Genomic DNA, 24,404 nt, shown 5'->3' with positions numbered 1-24,404 from the left:
TTGTCAATCAGTCTTCAGACCAAAATGAGGAAAGCAAACAGCGAACTCAGCTTAAATGTCAGGGATGCTGACCATCACTGAGGAGCCCACTGTAGCCAAACCGGAGCTCCCTACCATGATTTGTACAGACCACTCAGAGATTACCGGAAATTAAAACATGCCCTAGCACAGTTGTTCAAAAGGGCCTGTGTCACTCTTTACCCTCTTTCCATCTATCCATTCTTCCTCTCCTTTCTCTTTCTCTTTGCTCTGACTGTCATTCTCTCTCTACCCTCCCACCCCCTTCCTGCAGTTAACCTCGGGGAGCTGGAGAAAGTGTCAGATGCAGTGGCCTTCAAAAGCTGGCCTCCAAAGGGTCCAAAGCCCTGGGGAACTTCTCAATGGGATAAAATGGGCAGTCTGGCCCTGAGACCATCTGAATTTTTCTACTAATAAAGAAAATTATTGGAACCAGAGAACACCCAGAAACAAACTCCAAAGCAAACATTGCTGTCAACTCATGAAGGATTTAGGGCCAGAAGTACGACAAAACAAAATGTTCAACAGTGTTAACTACACTGTTTGCAATTCGCAAAAGGGTGTCAAATGACCTGCCTCATCATTATTCATGAGGTAGTCACAAATTGTGATCCATTTGTGAATGGCAACAATCACAGGGATGGTGGTCTGCTGGTGTAAGCAGACCACCATGTCTGTGATTGCTTTGTCAATGAAGATTTTTTTAATGTAGCCTGTTTTTCCTTAAAGGAAAACAGGATGTATGTAAAAAACGACAATGAAAAGTTACCTTTTCATTTTTTCAAAGCAGGCAATGGTCCATGGGACCAGAGCCTGCTCTGGAAAGATGTTGGCACCCACATTCACAAAGGGAAAGGGGTCCCTTGGGGACACCTTCCCGTTTGCAGATGGGTTACCACCAATTTGAACTTGTTGGTAACTGAGATTGTTTTGTGACCGCATTCATGGCCACAAAATAATCATACATGGGCCTGCACGTCGCAATTAGGAAGGCACGGCCTTTGAAAGCCCCTTCCTAAATGCAAGTCGCAATCCCTATTTTGTGAGTTGGTAACAGGATATCGACTGGCAAAACAGGGATCGTACATCCAACAAGGCCATTTTGCAGGCGCAAAAGGCGATTTTTGCAGTTTAAGACCACATAATTGTGTCATACATCTGCCCCCTAAGCACTTCCACCGATTTTGTTTACCATCTACAGGAACCGCCATTCGACCTACTCACCACCCTGGAAACTGACGTACACCACCGTTTCAGATAACAAACAGGTCATCTTGAAAACCTCATGGGTCCCATCAGTCTATTCTGACACGCGTAACAGCCACATCACGACTATAAAGCAGGATGAATCTCAATAGCGATAAAACACAAAGGACAACCTCAAGCGTCAAACAAGTACATCTTGAAATACGGTACATCAGCGTCCTACTTCCCTGGACTCCCATCTGAGAACTGACATAGAAATCAAGTCATACATATACTACACTGAATAACAATGGAAAACTCCTCAAGAAACAGAGAGAATGGCACACTTTGGGCGGTCCAAGTACGGTGCACGAGGGCCAGGCACAGGCCAGGTTTTCTGTGTAATCCGCCTACGGTGTATTTTCATAGAATTTCCCTTAGTGGGATTATCAGGTTATCCTGCAGTCCTGTGATAGATCATCGAGCACATATTCAATTCTAGCATACATTTTTTTTTTAAACTGTATTCACAGGATACCCGTCACCCGAAAAATAGCTCGCCTGAGCCGATAGGCAAGAAACAGGGCTGTCGGAAATCTGATTCGAAGATAAAGTTCAAAGGTTATATCACCTTACCCAACGAACTCAAGAATCCACACCTCTAACGTGCATTTCCCCAAAAAATGCAGGGTCCACAATGCCTCGCCACAAAACAAAGCACTTCCGTCCAGGAACGAAACGAAGAAATTTTAGTTTTTTAATAAACATCGGTTTATTAAAATAAAGTAATGCATTGAGGCATAAGACCGTATGACACTAACACTGATACCAGGGGTACGGTATTCTAAACTCTTGCCTTTATGTTCCTTTTATATTATCAATAATGTAGGAACTTAAGCTCAACCCCCACACACCCAGGAGAGATTGCTAGGTGTGGGGTGAGTTCGGCTGACCCTGTACCCCTAAGGACCAGCGCTCCAAGTCCCTTTCACAGCTTACGCTGCCAGCGCCGCACTGTCCAAAAAACGTTTGACAACCGCCGCCTGCATAAATACAACAAAGAACCCGTGCCTGCTTTTCGTTTTATTTCTCTTTGTTGCTCCGCTATTTCTCTCTCGCGCGCGTTCTCTTTCTTTTCCCCTAAACATCCTTCCTCTGAGTTTGTCTTTTGTCCTCAGTTCACCTTTTATTCACTTTGACTTCTCATTCCTTGCACCGATTTGTTGCTCGTTCTTTTCCATGCTCTTTCGCGCGCGCCTCTGTTCCTTCTCTATCTGTATCTCACTCCTGCTCTCACACGCCATCCTTCACGCCACCTTTTATACAGAGGGCGTCGTCCCGATGGGCAGAAAGTCACTGTATAGCTCACCGACGCGCCCTCACACGGCATCAAGTACTGTACTAATCGAACGCTCTTAGCCCCGTGTAGCCCCCACCCGCCTCTCGCAATCTATGGTCTCCACAGACACAAATAACGGGTAGAATGTAAATAAGTGAGTTTTGCTTACCGACGACCCCACAGAGCCCCAGGAGGGCCCAGAAGCACAGCATGGTCCCTGGGAGGGGAGCAGGTGAGGGGTCCCCAACCTGGTGCCGCCTCCTCAGCTGCGGCGATATATTCAGCTCCTGGGCTAAGGGTGAGCGCTCTGCTCCTGAGCTGACCCGAGGCAGAAGACTCTGGTCCTGTGCGGGGGGGTCGATGCTTATCCCCTAAGCCCGAGGTGCGGTGCTGTATGCTCCCGAGCTGACAGACGGGTGGGGGGCTGCGCTCCTGAAATGTGGGATGGAGGCTCTGCTCCTGATTTGAGTGGTACCCCCGAACTGGGTGGGGGTTCGTCTCCTGACGTGGAGTGTTCCTCCCGTGTAGTGCTGTGGTGCTCTGCTCCTGCGCTGGAGGTGTTTCTCATGAGCTGTGGCCGTGGTGCTGTTGAGCTGGAACGAGGCTCCGTTTCTGGAATAAGGCACTGCTCCAGATGTGGGGGTGCTTCTTCTGAGCTGGACCGGTAGTTCTCCTAGGCTCTGCTCCTCAGCTAGAGGTGTTTCTCCTGAGCTGGGTCTGAGGTGGTCTTGAGTTGGAAGAAGGCTCTGCTCCTGTGGTTGAGGTGTCTCTCCAGAGCGGGGGCTGCGGGGCTCCTGCCTTGGCCGGAGTCACTGTGTGGAGGTGTCTCTCCGGAGCAGGGCTGCGGTGCGCCGCTCTCGAGCTCCGACCAGTATAGACTGCCGCCCTCAGCAGCTCTCATCTCCTTAAAGAGCCGTTGCTTCCCGTCCTTTAGCAGCCAGTCATGTGTGAGTCACAGCGCCCAGCCCCCTCTGAGTCAGGCGCAGCAGCGCCCCGTGCACCGACATGCCTGGGTAAGAGGGGGTCTGTAGAGGGCGAGTGGACAGGCGCACCTGTCACGAGCACAGGCGAGTAGGGATCTGACAGGATAGGGGTGTCATACAGGTAAATGAAGAGGGAACGGGGCATATCACCCAACAAGATGAGGTCTGGACACTGGAGGAGGGGATTGTAGGAGGCGGGATGGGTGTTAATCAGGGACAAGTGCAGAACGCTAGTGATGTTCCGGGTAACACGCAGGTGTGAGGGTGTAAGTGGTGATGGAAGAACTAAGGGCCAGATGTAGCAAAGGTTTTTCCCCATTCTGTGTCTATGGGAAAAAGTGTTCATACATATGGCCCTAAGTGTGGGCGCTCAGTGTAAACCCAATGAAAAAGAATATGATGTGCTAACTTACAAGGCAATACATTCAACGAAATAAAGCACACACTACCCGCAGTGGGTAACACAAAATGATAGTGGCTTCCTACACAATGTGATGGGTGGGTGGTGCTCAGGCTCCAATACCTCACAGATAGTCCTGGACCCTGGGCGGAATGGGGCTCTCCTGTAGCTGAGTGGAGTCCCCCGAGCCCCTGGCTGTGGGGACCTGAATTCGGTCCTTGACTATCCCGTTTGTTTTAGATCTGTTTGCTTATTTACAGTTAGTTGCCTTATGTTATATTACCCTATGTTAAGTTACAATGATTTGTATAGCGCTTTATCACCCAGGAAGCGATCCATGTGCTAGCAGGTGAGGGTCTAGCCAGTCCTACACTTAGTGAGGTTGCTTGAAGAGCCAGGTCTTCAGCTTTTTGCGGATTTCAAGAAGTTAGGAGGAAGTTTGGATATGTAGTGGTAGGCTGTTCCGGGCATTAGAAGCGATGAAGGAGACTGCTCTGATGAACTTCTATATGCGTGAGGCGTGTGCAAGTAGAAGTTCATCTGAGCTGAGGTGTCCAGAGGGTGTATGATAGTGGATGGACTTTTTGAAGTATGCAGGGCCTAAGTTATGAAGTGCTTCGAAACTGTCTGAAAGGACTTTGAAATGTGCTTGCTTGTGCAGTCGAGGTGCACTAAAAACAGTATGGGAACTGTGGTGCTGCATGAAATGGAAGCAGAGTCAATGAGTGTGGGGGCAGGGGCAAGGTTGGCTGAAAAAAACAAAATATTCTCCTTCAGGTAGTTACATATAAAATAACTCCCGCCTTAAATGAAAGACACATTTAAAAAAGTTAATTTAATCAGTGCTAAGCACACTATTGTGTATTATGAAACCTCTATTAGTTAATGCCCTGAGAAGTCTGTGTGTAACCAGAAAGCCACAGAATAAAATATTGATTGGTGCAATGGAGTATTATAGCTTGTGTATTGTTAGCTTTACGAGGACCCAGCCTGTGACAGAAAGCAGTGGAGACTGTGTAAGCCATTTTGTTAAACTTGCATTAAGACCAACTGCTACCAACTGTGCAATAAGGTTTCAGATAAAATGGAGCTTCCAAAATATAGGTTTTAGTAATACCCAGACTGTACGTAATGATCTATTTTTATGTAACTGCCCTGAAAAGCGCACACTTCATAGCTCAGCTAGAAACCCCATTGTTCTACGGCTGGAAAAGAATAAATCTTTGTCATTACAAAGGTTCATGTGATTCAATCAATTAAACCATTACTGGCTTACAAGCCCCTTTTACATTTGCAGATTAAACAGTTGTGCACATTTACTTTTCTTTCAGGAGAGGAGGCACCCTGGCAAGAAGGCCTGCTTGTTGTTAAGCTGTCTGCCACGCCCTCGGTCTGACTGCACAGGAGACTCCTGAATGATATTCCAGCTGAAGACTTTGCACAATCTGTAGTTTACTGGGACAGTTGTCTTTTCATAAAAAGTAGGGCAACTGTTTTTCATAAATTAAGAAAGTAGGGGCATCTCGTGCCCCCTCTGATCCCGTCCACTTTGACCACTGATTGGTAGCCAGTGAAGCTCCTTAAGTTGAAGTGAGATGAGTACATGTAGTGGCAGATTGAGAGTGATTCTAGCTACTAAGTTCTGAATGGTCTGCAGCTTCGTGATGAGTGGCTTGTTGATCCCGGAGTAGAGGGTGCTTCTGTAGTCCAACTAGCTGGTGACAAGGTCATGTGTAACGGTTTTACAGGTGTTGATCAAGGACCATTTGAAAATCTTCCAAAGCATCTTCAGGATGTGGAAGCATGAGGCAGTGATGGCACTGACGTGGGCAGACATGTTTAGTTTGGAGTCAACTATCATCCTGTGGTTCTTAATGTGGGTGGTGGTGGTGGGAGTGGGTTCTGGTTCTGTCAACCAACAGGTGGAGTCCCACAGTAAGAGGTATTTTCCAAAGATCGTGACTTCCATGTTGTTGGTGTTCATCTTCAGAGAGTGGATGGACTTGATGGGAAGGCAGTTACACCTGGGGTTGGCCACAAGGTTAGAGTTGGCTCTACGGACGAGGTCAGGAGTCTATTGGCAAGGTCTATTGGGTCCGGTTACAGGTTGAAGTTGCTATAGAAGATGGTGTTTTGTTGCTAAAAATAAGGAGAGGTATTTGAAAAGGTCCTGTGAGGTGGTGCTTGAGTTGGAGGCAGCAGTAGTTGAGGTGAAGTTCTTCATGATAGCGAAGATCTCTTTCCTGGTGTTGATTCGGTCTGCCAGGGTGGTGCGCTTAGTGGTCTGGACCATTTTGGGAAATTATCTCAGGGCCAATTTGAATGTGCCCCTATCCTTGTTGCCTTTCCTCAGTCTCCACCTGTGCTTCAGTTGTTTGTAGTGGCTCTTAATGTGAGTTCTTCCATGAACCAGCTGGATTTGGGGCTGGTGCTTGTCATGTCGTTGTGCTTGAGGGGTGCCAGGACATCTGCACAGGAGCAGTGGCATAACAAAGGCCCAAGAACCCCCACAGTGCAGAGGGCCCGAGCATCAGAGGGCCCCCTCAGCACAGAACCTGGGCCTGTAAGCTCAGGAGTGAGTCCGGAAGGAGGCCCCTCCATGTGCTTTGCAAGGGAATCTCTCTCAATTGTTGTTACACCACTACACAGGAGGAGACCCAATTGTTGAAATTCTTGATGTCTTTGTTGAGGATGCTGCTGTGTTTGAGTCGATGGGTGTTGAGAGTAGTGATCCATTCTCTGCTCAGTTCATTGTTCCAGATGTGTCTGGTTAATGTGGAGGTGGTTGGTGTGCACTGGAGCAGGATGGGAATGCCAAATTTGATGAGGTTGTGATTGTGATAGTTATACCCCTAGAAAGATAATCTCTTGCAAGAAATGATGTATACATAATTGCATTGAAAGTTGTTCTCTGACAAATCACAATTCATAAATATAATTTGTTGCTGATCACTAGTGAAAATTACCAATGTACCACTGAATCTAGAATCCAGCCCTCCCAATGCCTTCCTCGTTTCTGCTCCTACCCACTTTAGAAGACGGGTGACAGGTGTGGATGTTATAAAATAAGGTGACGTTATAGAATAAGGGGAAGATGGGGTCCAGAAGGTTCCTGGTGACATGAGTAGGTCTTTGACTTGTTGGGTGAGGCCCAGGTTTCCAAGGTCTTCAAGCAGTGTTCTCGAGTTGAGGTTGGCATGGTCTTCCAGATGGAAGTTGGGATCACTGAGGAAAATGTAGTTGGTTGAATCGTGGCGCAACATCTCATTTGTTGGACTGGCATGAAACTGCAACCTCCTGTCAAGGTCAGATGCCTCCTAGCTCAGGCTTGACACTTGATGCACGAATCCTACACTGCCTTCTAGGGCTCTCGTTCAAACGCTATGTGAGGGTGCACATTTCAAACCAAGGCCATGGAATGGGCAAGGGTAACTATAAAGGTGACAGGCAGGAAATGGATAGATAAGAGAGGGAGGGGAGTGAGAGAAGGGGGATTTTTGTTGGGGAAACAGGGAAGATGTGGGGAGAGATGGTGTAGCGAAACAATGGAAGATTGACAAAAGGGCAGTGAAGATGGGTGGGGAGATGCAGGTGGTGCCAGAAGATGGCACGCGGGAGGGATTCACAAAAAGAGAACTGTATTTCCAGTGCCACTACAAGTAGTAACACTAACTGTGTTAATAGAAAAAAACTTTTACTGCATTTTCACAACTGCATTATAGAAGTATGCGGCAATGAAAGACCTAATATGTGGTTGAGTTGACAAAAATACGTGACAAGGAAAAGCGATTTAGGTATAATGCGGCACATTCAGTGGCACCATTATGTGCCTATTTGCCATTTTAGCACAATTATGCAGCAAATGGTGCATAATGTGGCAAGTGTGGAAAATATATAATAATCCACAAAATGCAGAAGCAGCAGAATTCCAGAACTCCAATGGCCCTGGGTATATGGCACCAGTGAGAAATAGCACAATTTTACGAATATACTAAGAGTGTGAGGTAAACCGCTTCTGAATCGGCCTACTGAAATCAACACAGAAAACAACATTAATCAGTGTGTTGGGAGGCACTGGAAGGGCGAATAAATGAGGCTCGAGTGAGGCAGAGAACGGGGCGAAGGAGGAGGGAAAGACGGGGGTGGGTTTACGGAACAGGCGTGAAACCAGACTGTTGGACGAAAGGGGCGAAATAGCAGGTGGAGGGTAAAAGGAGGGGGTTATTTAATGTGGGAGGAAGCAGGTTATGAGTCAAAATGTGGGAAAGTTTGAAGTACTAATATAGGAGGGGTAGAAAAGAAGGGAAGACTGGGAAAGTAAAAACGAAAAAAATACGGGGGTATCAAACAGGTAGGGTAGGATTATAGGATAATAACGAGGAATGAAAGAGCAAACGCATGAGAGACAAGACAAGGTGGTAGGCAGGGTGAATGATAGCGCGCAGTGGCCGAAGCAAGAAGACTGAGCTACACACACGCACGAGGCTCGAGGAGAGAGGAGTGTGCATTGGGGGGTGCTCCTGGCTCCCGCCACCCACCTCAGCTCTTGAAAAGCTGTAGTTTCACCCCAGCCTCCACTCCTGACTCAGCCCCTTGGCGCTCGATGTGGTGAGTCAGGGAGGCCGGAGCCTGCGGAGCCCAGCACGGTGGGGAGGGGGGTTACAAAGTCACCGTGTGTAGAATTAATTGTACACAGTGGGGTGGCGAGAGGAGTTAGGGCTCAGCCTCCCGCCCCACTACCATTCACCACAGGATGGGTAGAAAAGCCCCTTTAACCGAAGACCCCCGGGTCAACCTCGGAGCCTGTCAGATGGGCAGGGTCCCTGCTACTTTACGCTGGAGGATGTCTTCAGGCCAGGTTGGGACTGAATGGGCTCCGTGTCTTTTGATTGGCACTGCACGGGGGCTTATCACCTCAAGCCTCTTCAGGCCCTCGCACGGAGCCCCCACCCGTCCAGTGCCAGCTGCCAGTTCTGCTTCAGGGCTCAGTTCATAGGTTCGTAAACTGATCCGGCCTGTCGCCAACGTCCACCAACAGTAAACTGGTGTTCCCTTGCCACAGCCAGCCCTCCAGAGATGCGCGTATCACAAGCGGATTCGGCGTGGGCATATTTGTGTGGTTGTGCTAAACGCATCTGTCCCACTGGTTCCTACCTTCGGAGAGATCTTCTCCATCAAAACTATAAGTTCAGGAAGTTAAGAAGAAGCACTGCAAAAATAACCCTACTTTTTATCTGGGCGCAACGGTCATCTTACCTCTGGAATATGATGAGGTGCGGTACACTGTGCTATCTGCGTACCAATACAAAACAAGCATTGGAAACGCCAATCGGTCTGGTGTTGGCTGCCAGCTTTATAGCTTTGTCAATGCTTGTTTTGTTTTTAACATGGTTTTTAGAAAGCATTGTTGTTGGGGCTGTTTGGCCCTCACACATATTAAAAACCAACACATTCGAATAAAAGTGAAATTATTTTCTTTAGTCTCAAAAATCACACATTTCCTTAGTAGTAGTCTCTTGCATTGAAAGGAACTACTTTATGTGAGGGTGTGTTCCTTGTGAAAGAGCAGAATATCGTCACCCAAAAAGAAGTTAGCCAGTACCTGAAGTGGGCTGCCCCTTTGCCCTGTGCTTGTGCTGTAGTAGCTGGAAGAAAAAAGTGAATGATACAACAGACAAATGGAAGAGGTCTGTCTGAGTGTCTCTATAAATAAGTGTACTATACATATGTAATCTAACTAAGATCAAAAGGTATTGGTTAATGGCAGACAAAAAAAATACACAATCACCAGCAGTAGTCTGATCATCTGCCAAAAAATGCACAAGGCCGCCCTGAAGCTCAAAAGTTTCCAGGGTATCCTTGTGTAGGCCAAAATCAGAATTAGATAAAAAAAAACACTAAAGTCTCAATGCCTTGGCCAGTGCTTAATTTGAACCAGTGGTTGCAGTTGGGGCCCAACAGCGCACATTTTTGGTGCCCAGCACTTTTCCTCCACAGATCCAGACCAAGATAAAGATAAACACAGAAGGAGGAAAGATGGAGGAGAAATACGCAAAACAGTGACAAAGGGGGAAAGCAGGAATGGAAAGAACCCCCAAGAATGAAATAAAGCGTCAGGAAGTGTGCAGTGCTGGAAAAAAGAGACAGGCGTTGGAATTCGGAACTACGCTGTTTTAGTACTCGCCAGTCCCGATAGTTGTCAGTTCAAGCTGCGAGTTTCTGAGAAAACCTTTGAATTCTGGTACTTACTATTTTACAAATTAACCACTACACTTATCATGTTAGAAATTAAGCACTGGCCCTTGGACCGTAGAAGATGAATCATTCAAGGACATAGCCTGCAATGTAGTCACCTTGAAAGCAAAGAACTGATATGCAATGTGGACTCAGAGGAGATTTGTAACCCATCGCACATGTATCTTGAGCGCTACATCATAAAACTGGAATGGAAAATGAAACTCAAGGAGCTCTTCAATTCATCTCATGTGTATTACTAGAACTGCTCACTAAAGCATGAAATGGTATGTCCATTGCTCTAGCATCTCAGAAGATTTTTTGAACTATGTTCAACAAACTGAAGCAGGGCCCTTCATGGGACCGGACCTGCTTCAAAAGTTTTTAAAAAATGAAAGAAAAAACATGGAATATTAAAGATTAATTGACTTGCCATTTAAAAATAGAGCTGCTTTGCTTTAAAATGCATTAATTAACGATGCAACAACTCCACTCAGGTGACCTTGCCGCAGTCCCACGCGTCCGGAAGGCCACAGCCGGAGGAAGGTCCTTCTCCCACCATGCCACCAAGACCTGGAACTCCCTTCCTATCCACCTCAGAAGATCTCCCACTCTTTCACAATTCAGAAAGGACCTCAAAACTTGGCTTTTCACCTGAACCCTTCTGACCTTCACTTCTGCCCCTGTGCCCTGAGACCCTAACAGGTGAATAGGCGCGCCATACAAATACATTGATTGATTGATTGTTTGAAGTGCAAGGCCAACAAGCTTACCACCGCCCCTCCAGCTTTCTGAGGGGCCTGCTCTGCTACTCTCGAAAAGCCACAAATTGGATGGAACAAATATAGGCCGCTTAAGGGGGGCCAGAGGTACAATATGAAAATAGGAGACGAGGTTCCCTTAGGAAATGTTTAGAAGTGGATACCAAAAACTTCGTTAAAGGGAAACAATGTTCCCAATAATACAACGGATGTTCCAAATATTTTAGAATAAAAGTATCAATTTCAGTGGTCACCAAATGCTCAGAAATCAGATGGATAATTTACAACAGGGATTAAAATTAGAAAGCGAGTGAAGACCAGTTCCTTCTAAAACTGAATGCATGTGGTCTTGCTGAAAACATATTTAAGGCTGATCTTTTTAAAGAAACATAAATCTTTAACATGTTAAGTATAGAAGTGTGGAACTCGGAAAAAGTGAAGGTCCTTATCAATTTCTGTGTTTAAAGATTACACCCCCAGACAACTGAACCTTTCCTTCCAGAACTGATTTGAGAACAAAAATGGAAACCGTGATCCTCACACTAGGGAGGAGGCAACGTTTTGCTACTTGACACCACTCTTGCTTCCCTTTCAAAGGCATCCTCTAGGACATGGCACATCTCATTAAGGACTTACAGAAATTCAAACTTAAATCATTTCACTGGGAAGTCATTACAAAGGCTATTCCCATAAGCCTGCGTCATCTTCAGGGCTAGCTACATTACATCATAGGCCATGAGAAACGATATCCACTTCTTTGAAAAGGAGACCCTGTCCTAGTGGGCCACTTTCACCCTTAGGGAATTGTGTTGGTGGCTTTCAGAGTTGCTGGCAGTGGTACTGAAGACCAAAGGTTGCTCCACCTGTACACGTCCTAAATTTAAAACGTTTTATAAGCAGCACTGGTCCCTTTAACGGACAAGGGCTGATTTGAGAGAAAATGCTTCCCATTTAGGAATGCAAACGCATGGACGGAAGTCTACTGTTCTTTTCAGGCCTCCGTTCCTGTACTGGCAGCCAATCATAGAGGGTCACATACTGCAACCTGCCTAATTAATATTCACTAGATATGTTGTTTGTGATTCCCTACAAATTGGCAGTTTGCAATGTGACCTATTGCTACCTATTGCCAAATAGGTCGCATCGTAAATTACACACCCATTAGTAATCTAGTTTGTGTGCCAATTGCACATCCTAGTTTACAAATGGATATTAGTGCACCAGGCCATACCTCACATAATGTGCCTATTGCTAAGATCTTTGAGCATTCTGCTTGACAGAAGTCTGAATCCGTGTGAGATAGTGCAATGGCTTTTATTGCTTTGAAATAGTTGGGCTGGCCTAGCCTTTCATTCTATTGAAGTTGATAAAAACAACAACAACAAAAAGTATTTTTGCAAACTACAAATCCTTTTCTTCCGGTGCAGGTGCAGTTAGGGGTTTCTAGAAATTTCAGCGGTGGGTATTGCCGGTTACAGCTGGTCTTCTGTGGGTACTAGTGAACATACATGGATAGTGAAAAACCTGTTCACATACTTGGTTCCGTAGCCAAGCGCACTCGCGCAGTCAAGGCTCGCACTAGATAGATACAGTATGATGCAATAAGGACACACAATTAAACAATTTCCAGTCAGGCTTACTCAATCTAAAAATAGGTCCTTATTTACAGTAAGAAGAGGGGGGCAGCAATGAGGCACTCCAAAGAAAGCCAGAACTTCCCAGCTACTTCCGGGGCAAAAATATGCCCCACACCTCCTTCGAACACTTTGAAAAGTATAGCGGAAGAGATCATAATCTTTCAGTTGAAACGCCTGCACAGCTGTGAAGTGTCATATTTTTAGCAGACTATGTGGTTTAATGCAGTGCTGAGTTAAAATGGGACCCTGCTATGAGGCTTTGAAAGTACAACATGAATATTTTTACACCCCATACGATTCTGTGTGGCTTTTTTCAGAGGTAAAACTCCTACTAAATGGCTACTGAGACTGAAGGTTGCGTGAATGATTATGGACAATATTTAATTTTGCTTTCAGGACTTTTTGGATTCATGTCATGGCTGTGAAAAGTCCCTCACATCGTTCAAAGTTCTCCCCCATTCTGGAGTAAGGCTCCCAGAACTGCTGCATGAGCCACGTGGCTTAATGTGGCACTGTGTGAAAAGCATTGAACAGACACTGGGGGCAATGCCGGATGTCATTTCATATAAATACCAGCGGAAGCAGAAGTGACATCACATACTCTCTGGCCCTCGTCGACGACACAGGGTTGATCCATTGTCCCACACTTAACGATTCAACAGCGTCCTATTTTTTGCTTCGGGCCTAAGCCCAGGGCAAGGAATCTTGTTTACCTTCTCAACCAAAATCCAGGATTAGCAGGCGCAGAGTCAAAGGTACAAAAGGCAATCTAGGAGTTGCAGGTTCTACTCACTGTCTCCGCCTTTGATTCACATATATGGAAATATCTCCATCACCTGGTGCCTCTGAAAGGCTGATAGGCGACTGCTCTCCTTGTAGTCCTAAGTGCTTCCAACAACATGTCTAGACCTGCCTGTACCCTTCTTTTAGAGACAAGCCTGTTCTCTTAAGTAATGTAATGTTATATGTCATGTCATGTTATGTTATGCTATGTTATGTTATGTTCTGCCTGTGTAGCATGCAACTGCATTAGTGTGACATCATGAAACTCCTGCTTTTCAGAGCAATTCCAGTTGGACCTGCGTGCATGGTTGTTAAACTGTGTAGTTGTACCTCCCACGTAGAAAGAGTTAGCTGAGGCGCTTGATGTCCTGACACTTGGCCTGGTCTTGTCACTTCAAATGGTGGTATGTGAGGGAGATAGGTCATGCTTCATACAGATATATTTTTCGTGGAAAGTAGTTGAGATCATATCCATAAGAAGGATTGTCCTGTTTTGCACAATGGTTTAAAGATTTTGTTGTTGATGGACGTGTTCTTGAAGATGCTTAGGTGCTATGTAGGGACAAAATTGCAAAGATCCATGTTTTTCGGCCTTTGAAAACACAAGGTGGATTTCTAGCTTCCTTGACTAGGTGGGCAGGGATTTCCAAAACATACTGCTTGGAAACAGAAATAATGACCTGCAAATAGGATTTTGCTGAAACGTGGTACTTTCAGCTGTATGATTATGTTGGATCACATGAGTCTTCTGTTTTAAATCTGAATGTTTTGCTGTGAAAATGGTGACCCAAATCTATATAGTGATCGATGTATTATACAGAGTACTTTAAGTGCAACCCTATGAGACCCTGGGAGCCATTGCAAGGTCACAAGGGCTGGGAATATGGGGTCCCAAAAATGTAGGTAAAGAAGTAATATGGCCAGTAAATATTGGACTCTGTAATTGGGTTAGGATACATTCCTAGTCTCCTAGTTACAAAGGGTTTGAGTAGTCAAGGCAAAAGAGCACAAGAGTAGGTGCCAATTGAACTCTGTTGGTGAAGCATAGGTAGAGGAAAATTTATTTTAAGATTCTAAGCATGTTTGTTGAGGATTTTATTACAGTATCTATTTGCAGTTCCAGTTTAAAATCTGCCTCTAAAATTACTTCTAGACTAGTTATTGTGTTTGTTGGAGGGGCAGGTCTCGTAGGTCTGCATTCCAGGCTGGTATTTCTTGTATCAATGGTCATGGTCCTCTTCTAAGGATTTTGGTTTTGTCTGAGTTGAGTTTCTGGTGGTTGGCTGCCATCCACTCTTTCGCTGCAATCGTGCGTGGTGTCAATATGGTTGAGTGTTGTCCCTGACGTTCTTGAATTTGATAATTATATGATTGTCATCAGCATAGTTGTAAGATAACAGACTGAAGAAATGAACCAGTCCAGGCAGAGTGCTGAAGTATATACTGAAAGGGAGGGCAGACATGACTGAACCCTGGCGTAGGACGATTTTCAAGAGGTAGTATGGGAGTAATATGACGTGGCTGCGGTTGGGCAGGAAGGAAATAATTATTTCCCAATTTTTTCCTTGAATGTTCACATTCTTCACTGTGATCAGTAGTGATGAGTGGTGGACCTTGTTGAAAGAAGCAGAGGGATCTCATAGGAGCAAGGCAGCCCCATTAGCATAAACACCTGTTCTTAGTTCATAAATTGTAGAGAATTGGATAGATTCTGTCCCTCTGAAAAGACAGAAACCAGTCTGGGTATCTACAAGAATGTTGATGTTTCTATACATTCCTGCATTTGTATGTACGCTCCCTTATCTGTTATTGTAGTTTAAGAACATCCAATTGGCTACAGTTTGCATGATTATTTTCACCCAGACCTGGTTTCTTCAGAAGTCATTTGATAGAAGGGCATATTAGCTATTTTTTATGATAGCCGTAGTAAGCACAGTTATAATGATTTGCACTACTTGTGCGCTGGACTTATCAGATAGGATTTCCTTGAAAGTAGCTGGTTACAGGGTTCAGTTGGTGATTCAGATTTTTTCCTATCTGCAACTAGTTCTTTCAAAGAGTTTGTCGACAAAAGGGAGAACATACCAAGAGAGCTTCTTCCTGTAGTTTGGGTCTGCGCTATTGGTTGAGGAAGTATGTTGTTTCTTGGAACATATGAGTGGATGAGGATGTGTTCTTCTTTGGCTTATTCTTTGAAATGAGCGGCCAGTCAATCACAGAGCACTTGGGAGGGGACTGATTTGTTGGAGCAAGCCGCAGGCTTTTTAAATATAGAGATGATTCTGAAAATTGCCTTTGTGGGACATGGTGGAAAGGCAAGGCGAGAGAAGTACATTATAAAAATAATGATTGCTTTGTAATGTAAAAATTTGAATTTCATCCTTGTATTGCCAGTGTTGTTGGAGCGTCAGAGTGACGAAACTTGCTTTTTCTTTTTGCTTAGATGGCTGGGATGATGCCACATCTCAGAATTATTTTTGAGTCTTCCGATACTTTGGCTGTATGATAGCCTGTATTCTTCTGTTGCCTGCTTTAGTGTTTTTTTACGTGTCTCTGTCAGTGTCTGTGCTGTGATGTTTTGCAGTGTAAAGTGTCAGCTAGATTGCTTTGGGAAGACACAGGTGTTGCAAATTGTAGCATTTGTTGATGCTATTGTTACACCTGATAGTTGTTTACCATGAAACGTTCTCATTGGTGTCATTTTAGCTCTTTTTTAAATTAGTATGGGCTGTAGTATCCTGTGTCCCCCATTTCCGTGTATGTCCGAGCTGCTGTCCGGAATGCTGAGAGTGAATTCTGTAATAGAATGTAATAAAGGTCTGTGGTGTGGAGTGAAAGCTTCGAGATAGGGAGAATCGCAGGGGAGATGGATCCCCGACAGAACCTCATGCTGTTGCTGTAACCTAAGGGCCTAAGATGACCCTTCCCTCTAACTACAACATCAGCCCTTTCAGAGTTTATTTCAATCACAGAACCTGCCTGTGGACAGGCTTTGTCTTTACCCTTTGGGCGGGGCCAAAAGTAAGGGGCGTAGGCGAAGTAGAAGATAAGGGAGGATTTGAGGAGAGGAACGATATGAAAGAAAATTAGTGGGTAGAAGATACAAACAAACAAGAGGAGAGGAAATTACAGAATGGGAGAAGGAATTAAGGGTCACTGAGTAAGAGAAAGGCAGTAAGGACAAGCACAAGGGTTAAGGGAAGAGGAAAAGAAAGGGGTAGCAAGAAGGATGAAAGGAGAGAAGGGAGAAAGAGGTGTGGAAGAGTGAGTGACAGAAGAGGGAGGATGAGAATGAGGGAAAGGGATAGGGTGGAGGGCATTAAAGGGAGGAATGTGATGGGAGATGGACGGGTATTTCATCTGAACGACAAGTAGAATGTGGAGGCTGCTAAACAGGGGTGCATCTATCTTTAATGGAGTGGGTGCAGTGACACTGAGGTCCAGGAATGTGATTCGTCCGTTGCAGAACAAGTATAACTTTATTTTTATTAACAAGTGGGGGCCCATTTTTCTTGCTTGCATTAGGGCCGGTAGTACCTAAACTACGCCACGGAATTGGTGTGTAGTCCTGGGTAAAACTGTCCCAGTTGGTTAGGGGAGCTTAGTCGCTCCTTCGACTATAAGGCATAGACGGAACGATCGCATGCTGAGAGGGACCGGGCAGGGCACACTGTTGGGGAACTTCTACACCACGTATACGGTAGAAATTCGATCGAATGCGAGAAGAAATTAAACTTAAAGAAATTTAAAAAGTAATATATTAGAAAGATAATTATTTTAATTTCTGTTTCTTTCATCCAGTAAGTCTTAAAGTGTCTTGCATATAACAATAAATCGGAGCAGTTGTTAAAAATCTCAGCCCGGACACCATTAACTCCTTCCTCTGTGTAAAGCGGCAGTGACTCTACTGTGACTGCACAACGAATAAATACAGCGACTACCCAACACGCCAAAAACAAGCCACGGCGCTGGCACAGAAAATAGCCCATTTGGAGAAAAAACTGATTTAAGACTGACCGAAAAAGAGGAAGGAATGTGGCTGAATCAGTCCGTTGGTATCAGCAGGAAATGAAGTAATTTCCTCTGCTGACTTCGCTTTCCCCCTGAGGGCAGGCCTTCACTGGGGCACATCAGAGCCGGCAATGTGTCCTCCATCCGAGGTAACTCAGCAGTCATTAGCCCAAGTGCCTATGGTCAATTTCATCCGAATTAGCTCGTTTGCAAAAAAAAAAAAACTCGAATTAGCTCTCAACAACAGATAAGGAGCCCTAGTCCCATTTCCTAACTCTGCCTTGTTGCTCAGTCATCACCACAACGGCCTAAGCTCCTGCATTATAATTAATACTCACTGCCTAAACCTGACCCTTTCAGGTCTGGACTACAGACAGCTGTCTGTTGTTGACAGACTTACTGTGTACAGTACCAATACTTACAATGGGCTTTTGGTCAGCTCAATGCGTATCATTGGTTGGCTTCTTGTCAATCACATTTGCTTGCTTATTTCTTCTCTCTCACCTCATGCGGTTGGCTGTTTGGTGTATCATTCAGCCTTCTGAGAAGAGCTTTCATTACGATGCATGAGAGGCTATTTCATATTTGAAATACAAACTTAGTATTCCTACTATTTGTCACAGTCAATTATTTATCCCTTAGCTCCATTTTATAAAAAAAAGCAATCCTTTTTTGCCACTTTTTCACACATTCAAAAAGGCAATAGAGCTGACATTAATGGGATTAAACAGCATTTGTTTATGCAATACATGTGAAGAGCTTTATGAATGCCTGAGTGTACGCGTTACCACCTTAAAGCTAGACCTATTGGCATTGATAATGCTTTTTTCTTTTGTATTTAGCACTGCATGGGAGAGCACGTTTTTGCTTGTCATCTTTCCCTGTGTTTTACTACCCCTTTCATATACCTATCCACCCCTGTGATCTCTGTGTTGCTTTCCCACACCCAGGGGTGGCTCCTCCATTAGGGAGGAGCGTCACCCCCTGCCAACAGCAGAAGCTGCAACCCTTTCACCACAAAAGGATAACAAACTCACTCTGTGGTGAAAGGGGCGGGGCATTAGGGATTACAGCCACAGAGGGGAGTGCACAGAGCACACCCCTCAGAGCGCATGTGTGTTTGGCTGGCCGTCTCGGGCCGGCCACACATTGCAGTAGGCTCTCTTCAGCCCGGCAACACAGTTGCTGGGCTGGAGAGAGCCTGCACAGGCTCCGAGTCTGCCTGGGAGCACACTGGCTGGGCGCTCCCAGCCAATGCATCAGGATTGGCGCAGGACAGGCTGAGAGCCTGTGCCTGCCTGGAGCGACGAGGGACAGAGGAGCGGCAGCAACGGAGGAGGTACGTTTTTTCTTTATTTTTATGTTTTTAATTAAACGTTCCCCTGCTCCCGCCTTTCCCCGCGCGGCACCCCACTCCTTTAAATAGGAGCCTAGGAGCGAGCCGCGACTTCCCACACCCACTTCGTCTGTTGCTTCCCCTCCTCTCGCCATTCAACTCAGAGTTTTCTTTTTCTAATAATTTACCCTTTGTCACTCCCCTGGCCATCCCTGTTCAACTCCACCACTAATCAACAGCATTTACTTTCTCACCCCACACCACTCCATTGCTCTGCTTTTTTTTAAGCTTCTATGTTTCTTTAACATTTGAGGGGGGGGGGGCCTGTCAGCTGGAATTCGCTACCTGGCTACTCCTGCTATATAAATCCACTTTGCACACCTTTTATTTATACATTTTTTTAAGATGCTACTCCAAGATCGGTGTCCACCATCTTGAAAAGGAAAATGTTAAAAAGCCAAAATGTCCATCATATCATGCTGTATGCATGTACGTGCATGGTGATTCATGCTTGTGCATACAGCCATTTCATCATGATCCATGTGTGTGCATGCCTCCAGGCCTTGAGACTGTGTTTTGTCTCCTCCCCCATGATGTACAGCATTGACAATCAGTACTTTTTTCCCTTTTGCTAGTGCTGGTTACCATTGGCAACACACACTGGGAAGGGAAACACCCGGAACAACGACTCCGAAACCACAAAGTCGTGAAAAACGAAAGCGAAACAACGCTTTCGTTTTCCACGACTTCCTGGTTTTGGTACCTTAACCACGCATGTCTGAACAACATACATGCGTGGTTAAGGTACAGAAGAAGGGAGTCTGAGTCGAGGTGAAGGAGGAGGTAAGTTGGGCTGGGACTGGGGATGTTTTGAGGGGTGGAGGGTGGTGGGTGTCTCAGGGTGATTAGGGTTTGGGGGGCGGGGTTAGGTTTAAGGGATTGGTTGGGGTGTTTATGCATTAGGGGTGGGGACTCGGGGTATTTTTAGTTTTTGGGGTGGGAATGGGGCCCGGGGGTGATTATGGTTTGGGGGGGCGGTGGGGGAAGCATGCTGGAACCGTGCATGCTTATCGCTAATGCCTTTACCAGGAATGCGTTTACAATCGTAAAATCGTTGTAAACGCATTCGTGGTAAAGGCATTAGTGGTTAGAACGAGGTCGTTGTTTCGATCTCGTTGTTGAGCCACGGGTGCTTGAAGCACCCGTGGTCCTGAAATATAACCCACTGGGAAACCTAAAGGGTCCACTAACACATTTCAACGGCAGGACCTTTTGGCTTACTAGCAATGCTTTTTTCTTCTGGTATTTGATAGCGCAGCCACTAGGGGGCGATCTGTTGGAAAGAGGATAGCAGAAGATGGCGATAGACTCAGTGACAAGTTGCATCACCATGTTCTTCCGCACCACTACTGCCTGCTTGCTAAACAGCACAGCCCCTGGACTGTTGTGGAAGCATGTGATAGTGTCTTTTGGGGAAAGCACTGGGCATGCAGGGTGAAGGGTCTCCAATTCATTGCCTCCTTCTGCAAAATGTTATAACGCCAAGGAATCTGTGGCATTGCATGTACATCAGGTGATGTTTATGTTAAACCTTGTTTTACTAATAAGCAACTTGTTATATGCAGCCCCCTTCATTCTTGGAAAGCGAGCCTATCGCTGGTCCGGGATGAGAGCCAGTACTGAACACATTCCTAAAATAGAAACCTGGGGATTGATGACGCAGAAAAAGAAGTACCAAGATATATATTCATAAATCATGTAACCAAAATCGTATAATGTAGTGTGATTTTAATAAAGAAAATAAAGTACGTGGGAAATTGTGACCTCGGAGTAGTTCGCCAATATTATAAACGAGCTTTATTAATCATGAAGAATTGAAAATTGTAGTAATCCGTCATAATTGCAAATGTGTGCCATGATTTCTTATTGAAACTGTGTGTGCTTAGCTTAAATTTAGTAGAGGCTTTGGCCTAGTTGCCTGGTCTCAAATTCTAACTGCGTAGCTTTTCCTTGAACTAATAAAATGAATATTTTACTTTAAAGATGTATTTTTCCAGTAGGGATGACTAACATACTTATCTCCAAGGTTTCGTGCTAGGCAAGTTTCATCCCCTTTGAAGAAAGGTCAGTCTCTGCAGGTGCGGACAATAAGAGTACTGATATCGAAATAATTGGCAAACTATGTTGCAACTTGTGTTCCAAGGCTCCAAGGACAATGTATGCATAAATGAGTACTAGGAGAAAGACATTTTCCATTGGTCAAATTGAAGCCACCCTATGAACCCTCCAATGGAAGACCCTGCAGAATTTGGAATGTTTCTTACTTAAACCCACTGGACAAAGAGAAGTCAGCCATTTTCCTTGATGCCATCTTTGAAGCCAAACGCCAGACGCCATCTTAGACGACATCCTTGATGCCCTTTTCTCTATCACAGAGAAAGAGACTTTGAGAATTCTCACCCTAGAGACTTTAACTTTAAATTGCCCCGTCTTGCCTGTGCAGTAACTTTGCCCCATTCTCCTTGCTGCTGCAAGGAAACTTGCCCTTAACCCTGCCCCTTTGAAATTCTGCCCCATGCTGATCGAACCGGTACCTGAGGGACGAAGACTTTCTTGAATGCTGATTGTAATTGGTAATTATGAAAGGATAATTGTATTATGCATTGTGTTTTTCCTTTTAGGTACCAACTGCTATTTTTATAGGGCCCAAGCTAGAAGTTTTCCAAATTGGTGTTGACTAAATTCATTTTGCATGAAGCCCCACATGCCAATGCAAATTAGAGGCTAGTCGAGGTATGCACTTGACGCACCATGTTGAATTGAAATCTTGTCATGCTGACCGATGTATGCAATTAGTCAAATTCAATTACTCATATTAGTGATTTGTATTGCTATAACTGAATGCATTATTATTCAGATTTTGCGTAGATTGCGTTTCTTCCGCCGCTATGGACAGCTAGTAATGTTCGTATACATATATCATTTGGTCTTGAGACTCATATACATTGTGCTAGCTTTGTTAATATAGGGAAATAAACTCATTAACTTTTAATAAACCGGTGTGGTTATTCATGACTGAAAGGTCATGGTGCGTCGAAATACCAACTGTTATTGATTCCTAATGTGTCATTTCGATCTATCAATTGAGTATTGAGTATCAGTTACAATAGATTGATTATTGATTTAAGTGACCCGACTATTCGAGGATGAGGAGAGCCCAACTCGGCTAAACGGTTCACCGACCTTCAGCGTGTCCAGGTACAGGTAATTCATAAGGGCTGGACGCGTTATCAGGATCAACCCAGCATATGTTGTGAAAAATACCATTCACATAGATCCGTCAACCTTTCATCATTATCCGGCCACAGGTACGGTTTATCATTCACTATACATCAATCCATCCCCACACACACTCACCCACCACATCAAGCTCATGTGCTCATTCACCCAGTCACCGATTTACTTACACAAGTATTTACACATCCAAGATAATTCATGTATTCATCCATTCATACCATTTCACATTCAATCATTCAGAACTGGACGCAGAACTCCTAAAGTGACCCCCAGAACAGAGCATGATACTGAAGATATGACCCCCAAACAGGACAGTATGCATTCTCACCCTAGCTGTGTTTCCTCCTTTTCCTGGTACCAGTTCCCTGACTTCTGTGTTCCCCTCTGTCTGTGCCACAGTGAGAGGAGCGTGGGCTTATGAGTGTCAATATCTCTCTTCCTATGGCCTTCACTCTGCCTCTTTCCCTTTTCTGTTTCATCTTTCCTGCCCCTACCTGTTACCCTTGCTTGTGTACAGTGCTTAATTTGTAAAAGAATAAGTGCCAGCAGGGCCGACTCTAGTCGGGTGGTGCCCGGTGCAGCAATCTTTCTCAGCGCCCTCTACGACCTCCTCCTGCACGGATTTCCTCACTGTTTCCTTCTAACAGTGCCCCTCATCTCTCCATAGCCATTCTCTCACATGCATTTTATTTGTTTTACAACACTACTCATAACAGTGCAGGGCAGTTTAAATCAAACACATTATTCAGAGGCATTGAATCATACGTGTGTAACTCAATGTATAGGAAATATTACGTAGGACAATTAGGATTAAAAGAAGCAGGAATCAGATGTCATCCATACTTTTAGGCAGTATATTTTATGAGTGTTTGGTCTGGAGAGCACAAGTTTAGGATTTAAAACATACCACAGCACTTAGGGTTGACTTTAATATTAAGGATGTATTTCTATCCAAACAAACCCTTGTTAGCAACATTAGGATAATGAAAGACTGAGGAAAAAAGGTGACGTTCTAATTAATACTATGTAGTTGCATGCAGCTTTTTGATGATGGTGCATAGGAAACTGTGCTACATTAGGATTGTAATTTCTGAACTACAAGTAACAGAAGGATTGGTGTGGCAAAAGCAGTAACCCACTGAACTATCTGTAATCTGCATGGCACATGTTCTTTACAGCAGCCATATTAACCCTCTACACTACTTTATAATGAGTCAAAACTGCCTCTGGCCAAAACTCTGATCTCTCTCCAGCAAGAGCATTATATCACCAGAGTTATCTAGACATTTTTTATTGTTGCCTGAAAACTGATGGATACACAAGGAACTCTGCTTTTCAACCCATAAATTATTTGTAAATCCACTGCCCCTTGAGCTCAGTGCCAGGTGCGGCTGCACAGGCCGCACTGCCCTAAAGCAGGCCCTGAGTGCCAGCACCAAAGTATTTCTCAGAAACACAAAACCAGGGTAATCAAATGTTAAGGTTGCCGTATACAAGGCTGCATAGTCTTGATTCTTGATTCCATCTCATACTTTTTTCACCCAGCACCACATATGCCCTGCCTGTTTATATCACCATTGCAGGCCCCTGCTTTCTCCCTCTGTCACGTTTTTAGGTCGAGCATGCAAGCGCTTTGACCAGTTGTAAGTATTGTGGACTTTTAACTATGCACACCTCACGCCCATCACTTTCACTTGTTCGTGGGCTTGCCTTTAAAAAATCACATGATGTCATTGGTAAATGCTTTACATTTGTCCCTCTATGAGGATGTTTTTGTCATGACTTGCAGACTGCCCCTGTTACATGGATATATGGATTATTGCACTATTGCTGCTTTGTATCACCCACAAAGCTATACATGGAACACAACCGCTTTTTATCAGAAACAAAATAACCAAATACATCCAACAAAGAAACCTCCGCTCAAAATTGGCACCCCGCCTTAGAACACCACCATACAAGAAAAAGACTATAGGTGGTACATCCTTCTCCGTTCAAGCAGCCAAACTATGGAATTCATTACCCCCAATAATAAGATCCACAGATAACTTTCTTGTCTTCAGAAAACTACTCAAGAGTTAGCTCTTTCCTTCATAACCACCATATTCAAACAACTATGGACTGCATATGCCTATGTTGATAAATATTTTTTCAGATTATGTGTATATTTTTAGTTATGTATAGTTCTTTAGAAAATATGTATCGCTACTATGTCATAACAATAAAATACACACACACTCTTTAAACCAGTTTGACTAAGTATATTTACCCATGGTTCTAATTATGTATTGTATGTACATATATATGTGTATGTATTCATGTGTGTTTGTATGTGTGAGTGTATGTGTGTATAAATATATATATATATATATATATACGTATATATATATATATATATATATATGTATGTGTATATGTTG

General features: G+C 44.6%; 1 protein-coding gene across 4 annotated transcripts in view; it reads right to left on the bottom strand.

The window, feature by feature from the left end:
• The window catches only part of ADAM8 (ADAM metallopeptidase domain 8), a 230,967-nt gene that overhangs the window by 143,641 nt on the left and 62,922 nt on the right, over nucleotides 1–24,404 (bottom strand). For 2 of the 4 annotated variants that reach the window (XM_069240827.1, XM_069240828.1), the window contains exon 1: nucleotides 2,712–3,455. The exons of 1 other annotated variant lie outside the window; for it this stretch is intronic. In XM_069240827.1, coding sequence (XP_069096928.1) covers nucleotides 2,712–2,754 — 43 coding nt within the window. In that variant the 5' untranslated portion in view covers nucleotides 2,755–3,455. Of the gene's footprint in view, nucleotides 1–2,711; nucleotides 3,457–24,404 lie in introns of those variants that run through there. One more of the 4 variants, XM_069240830.1, reaches the window with a different exon arrangement.

Source organism: Pleurodeles waltl, chromosome 6, assembly GCF_031143425.1.
Source record: "Pleurodeles waltl isolate 20211129_DDA chromosome 6, aPleWal1.hap1.20221129, whole genome shotgun sequence".
Lineage (NCBI taxonomy): Eukaryota > Metazoa > Chordata > Amphibia > Caudata > Salamandridae > Pleurodeles > Pleurodeles waltl.
Note: the sequence above shows the minus strand (reverse complement) of the source record. Positions and strands in the feature narration are given on the sequence as shown.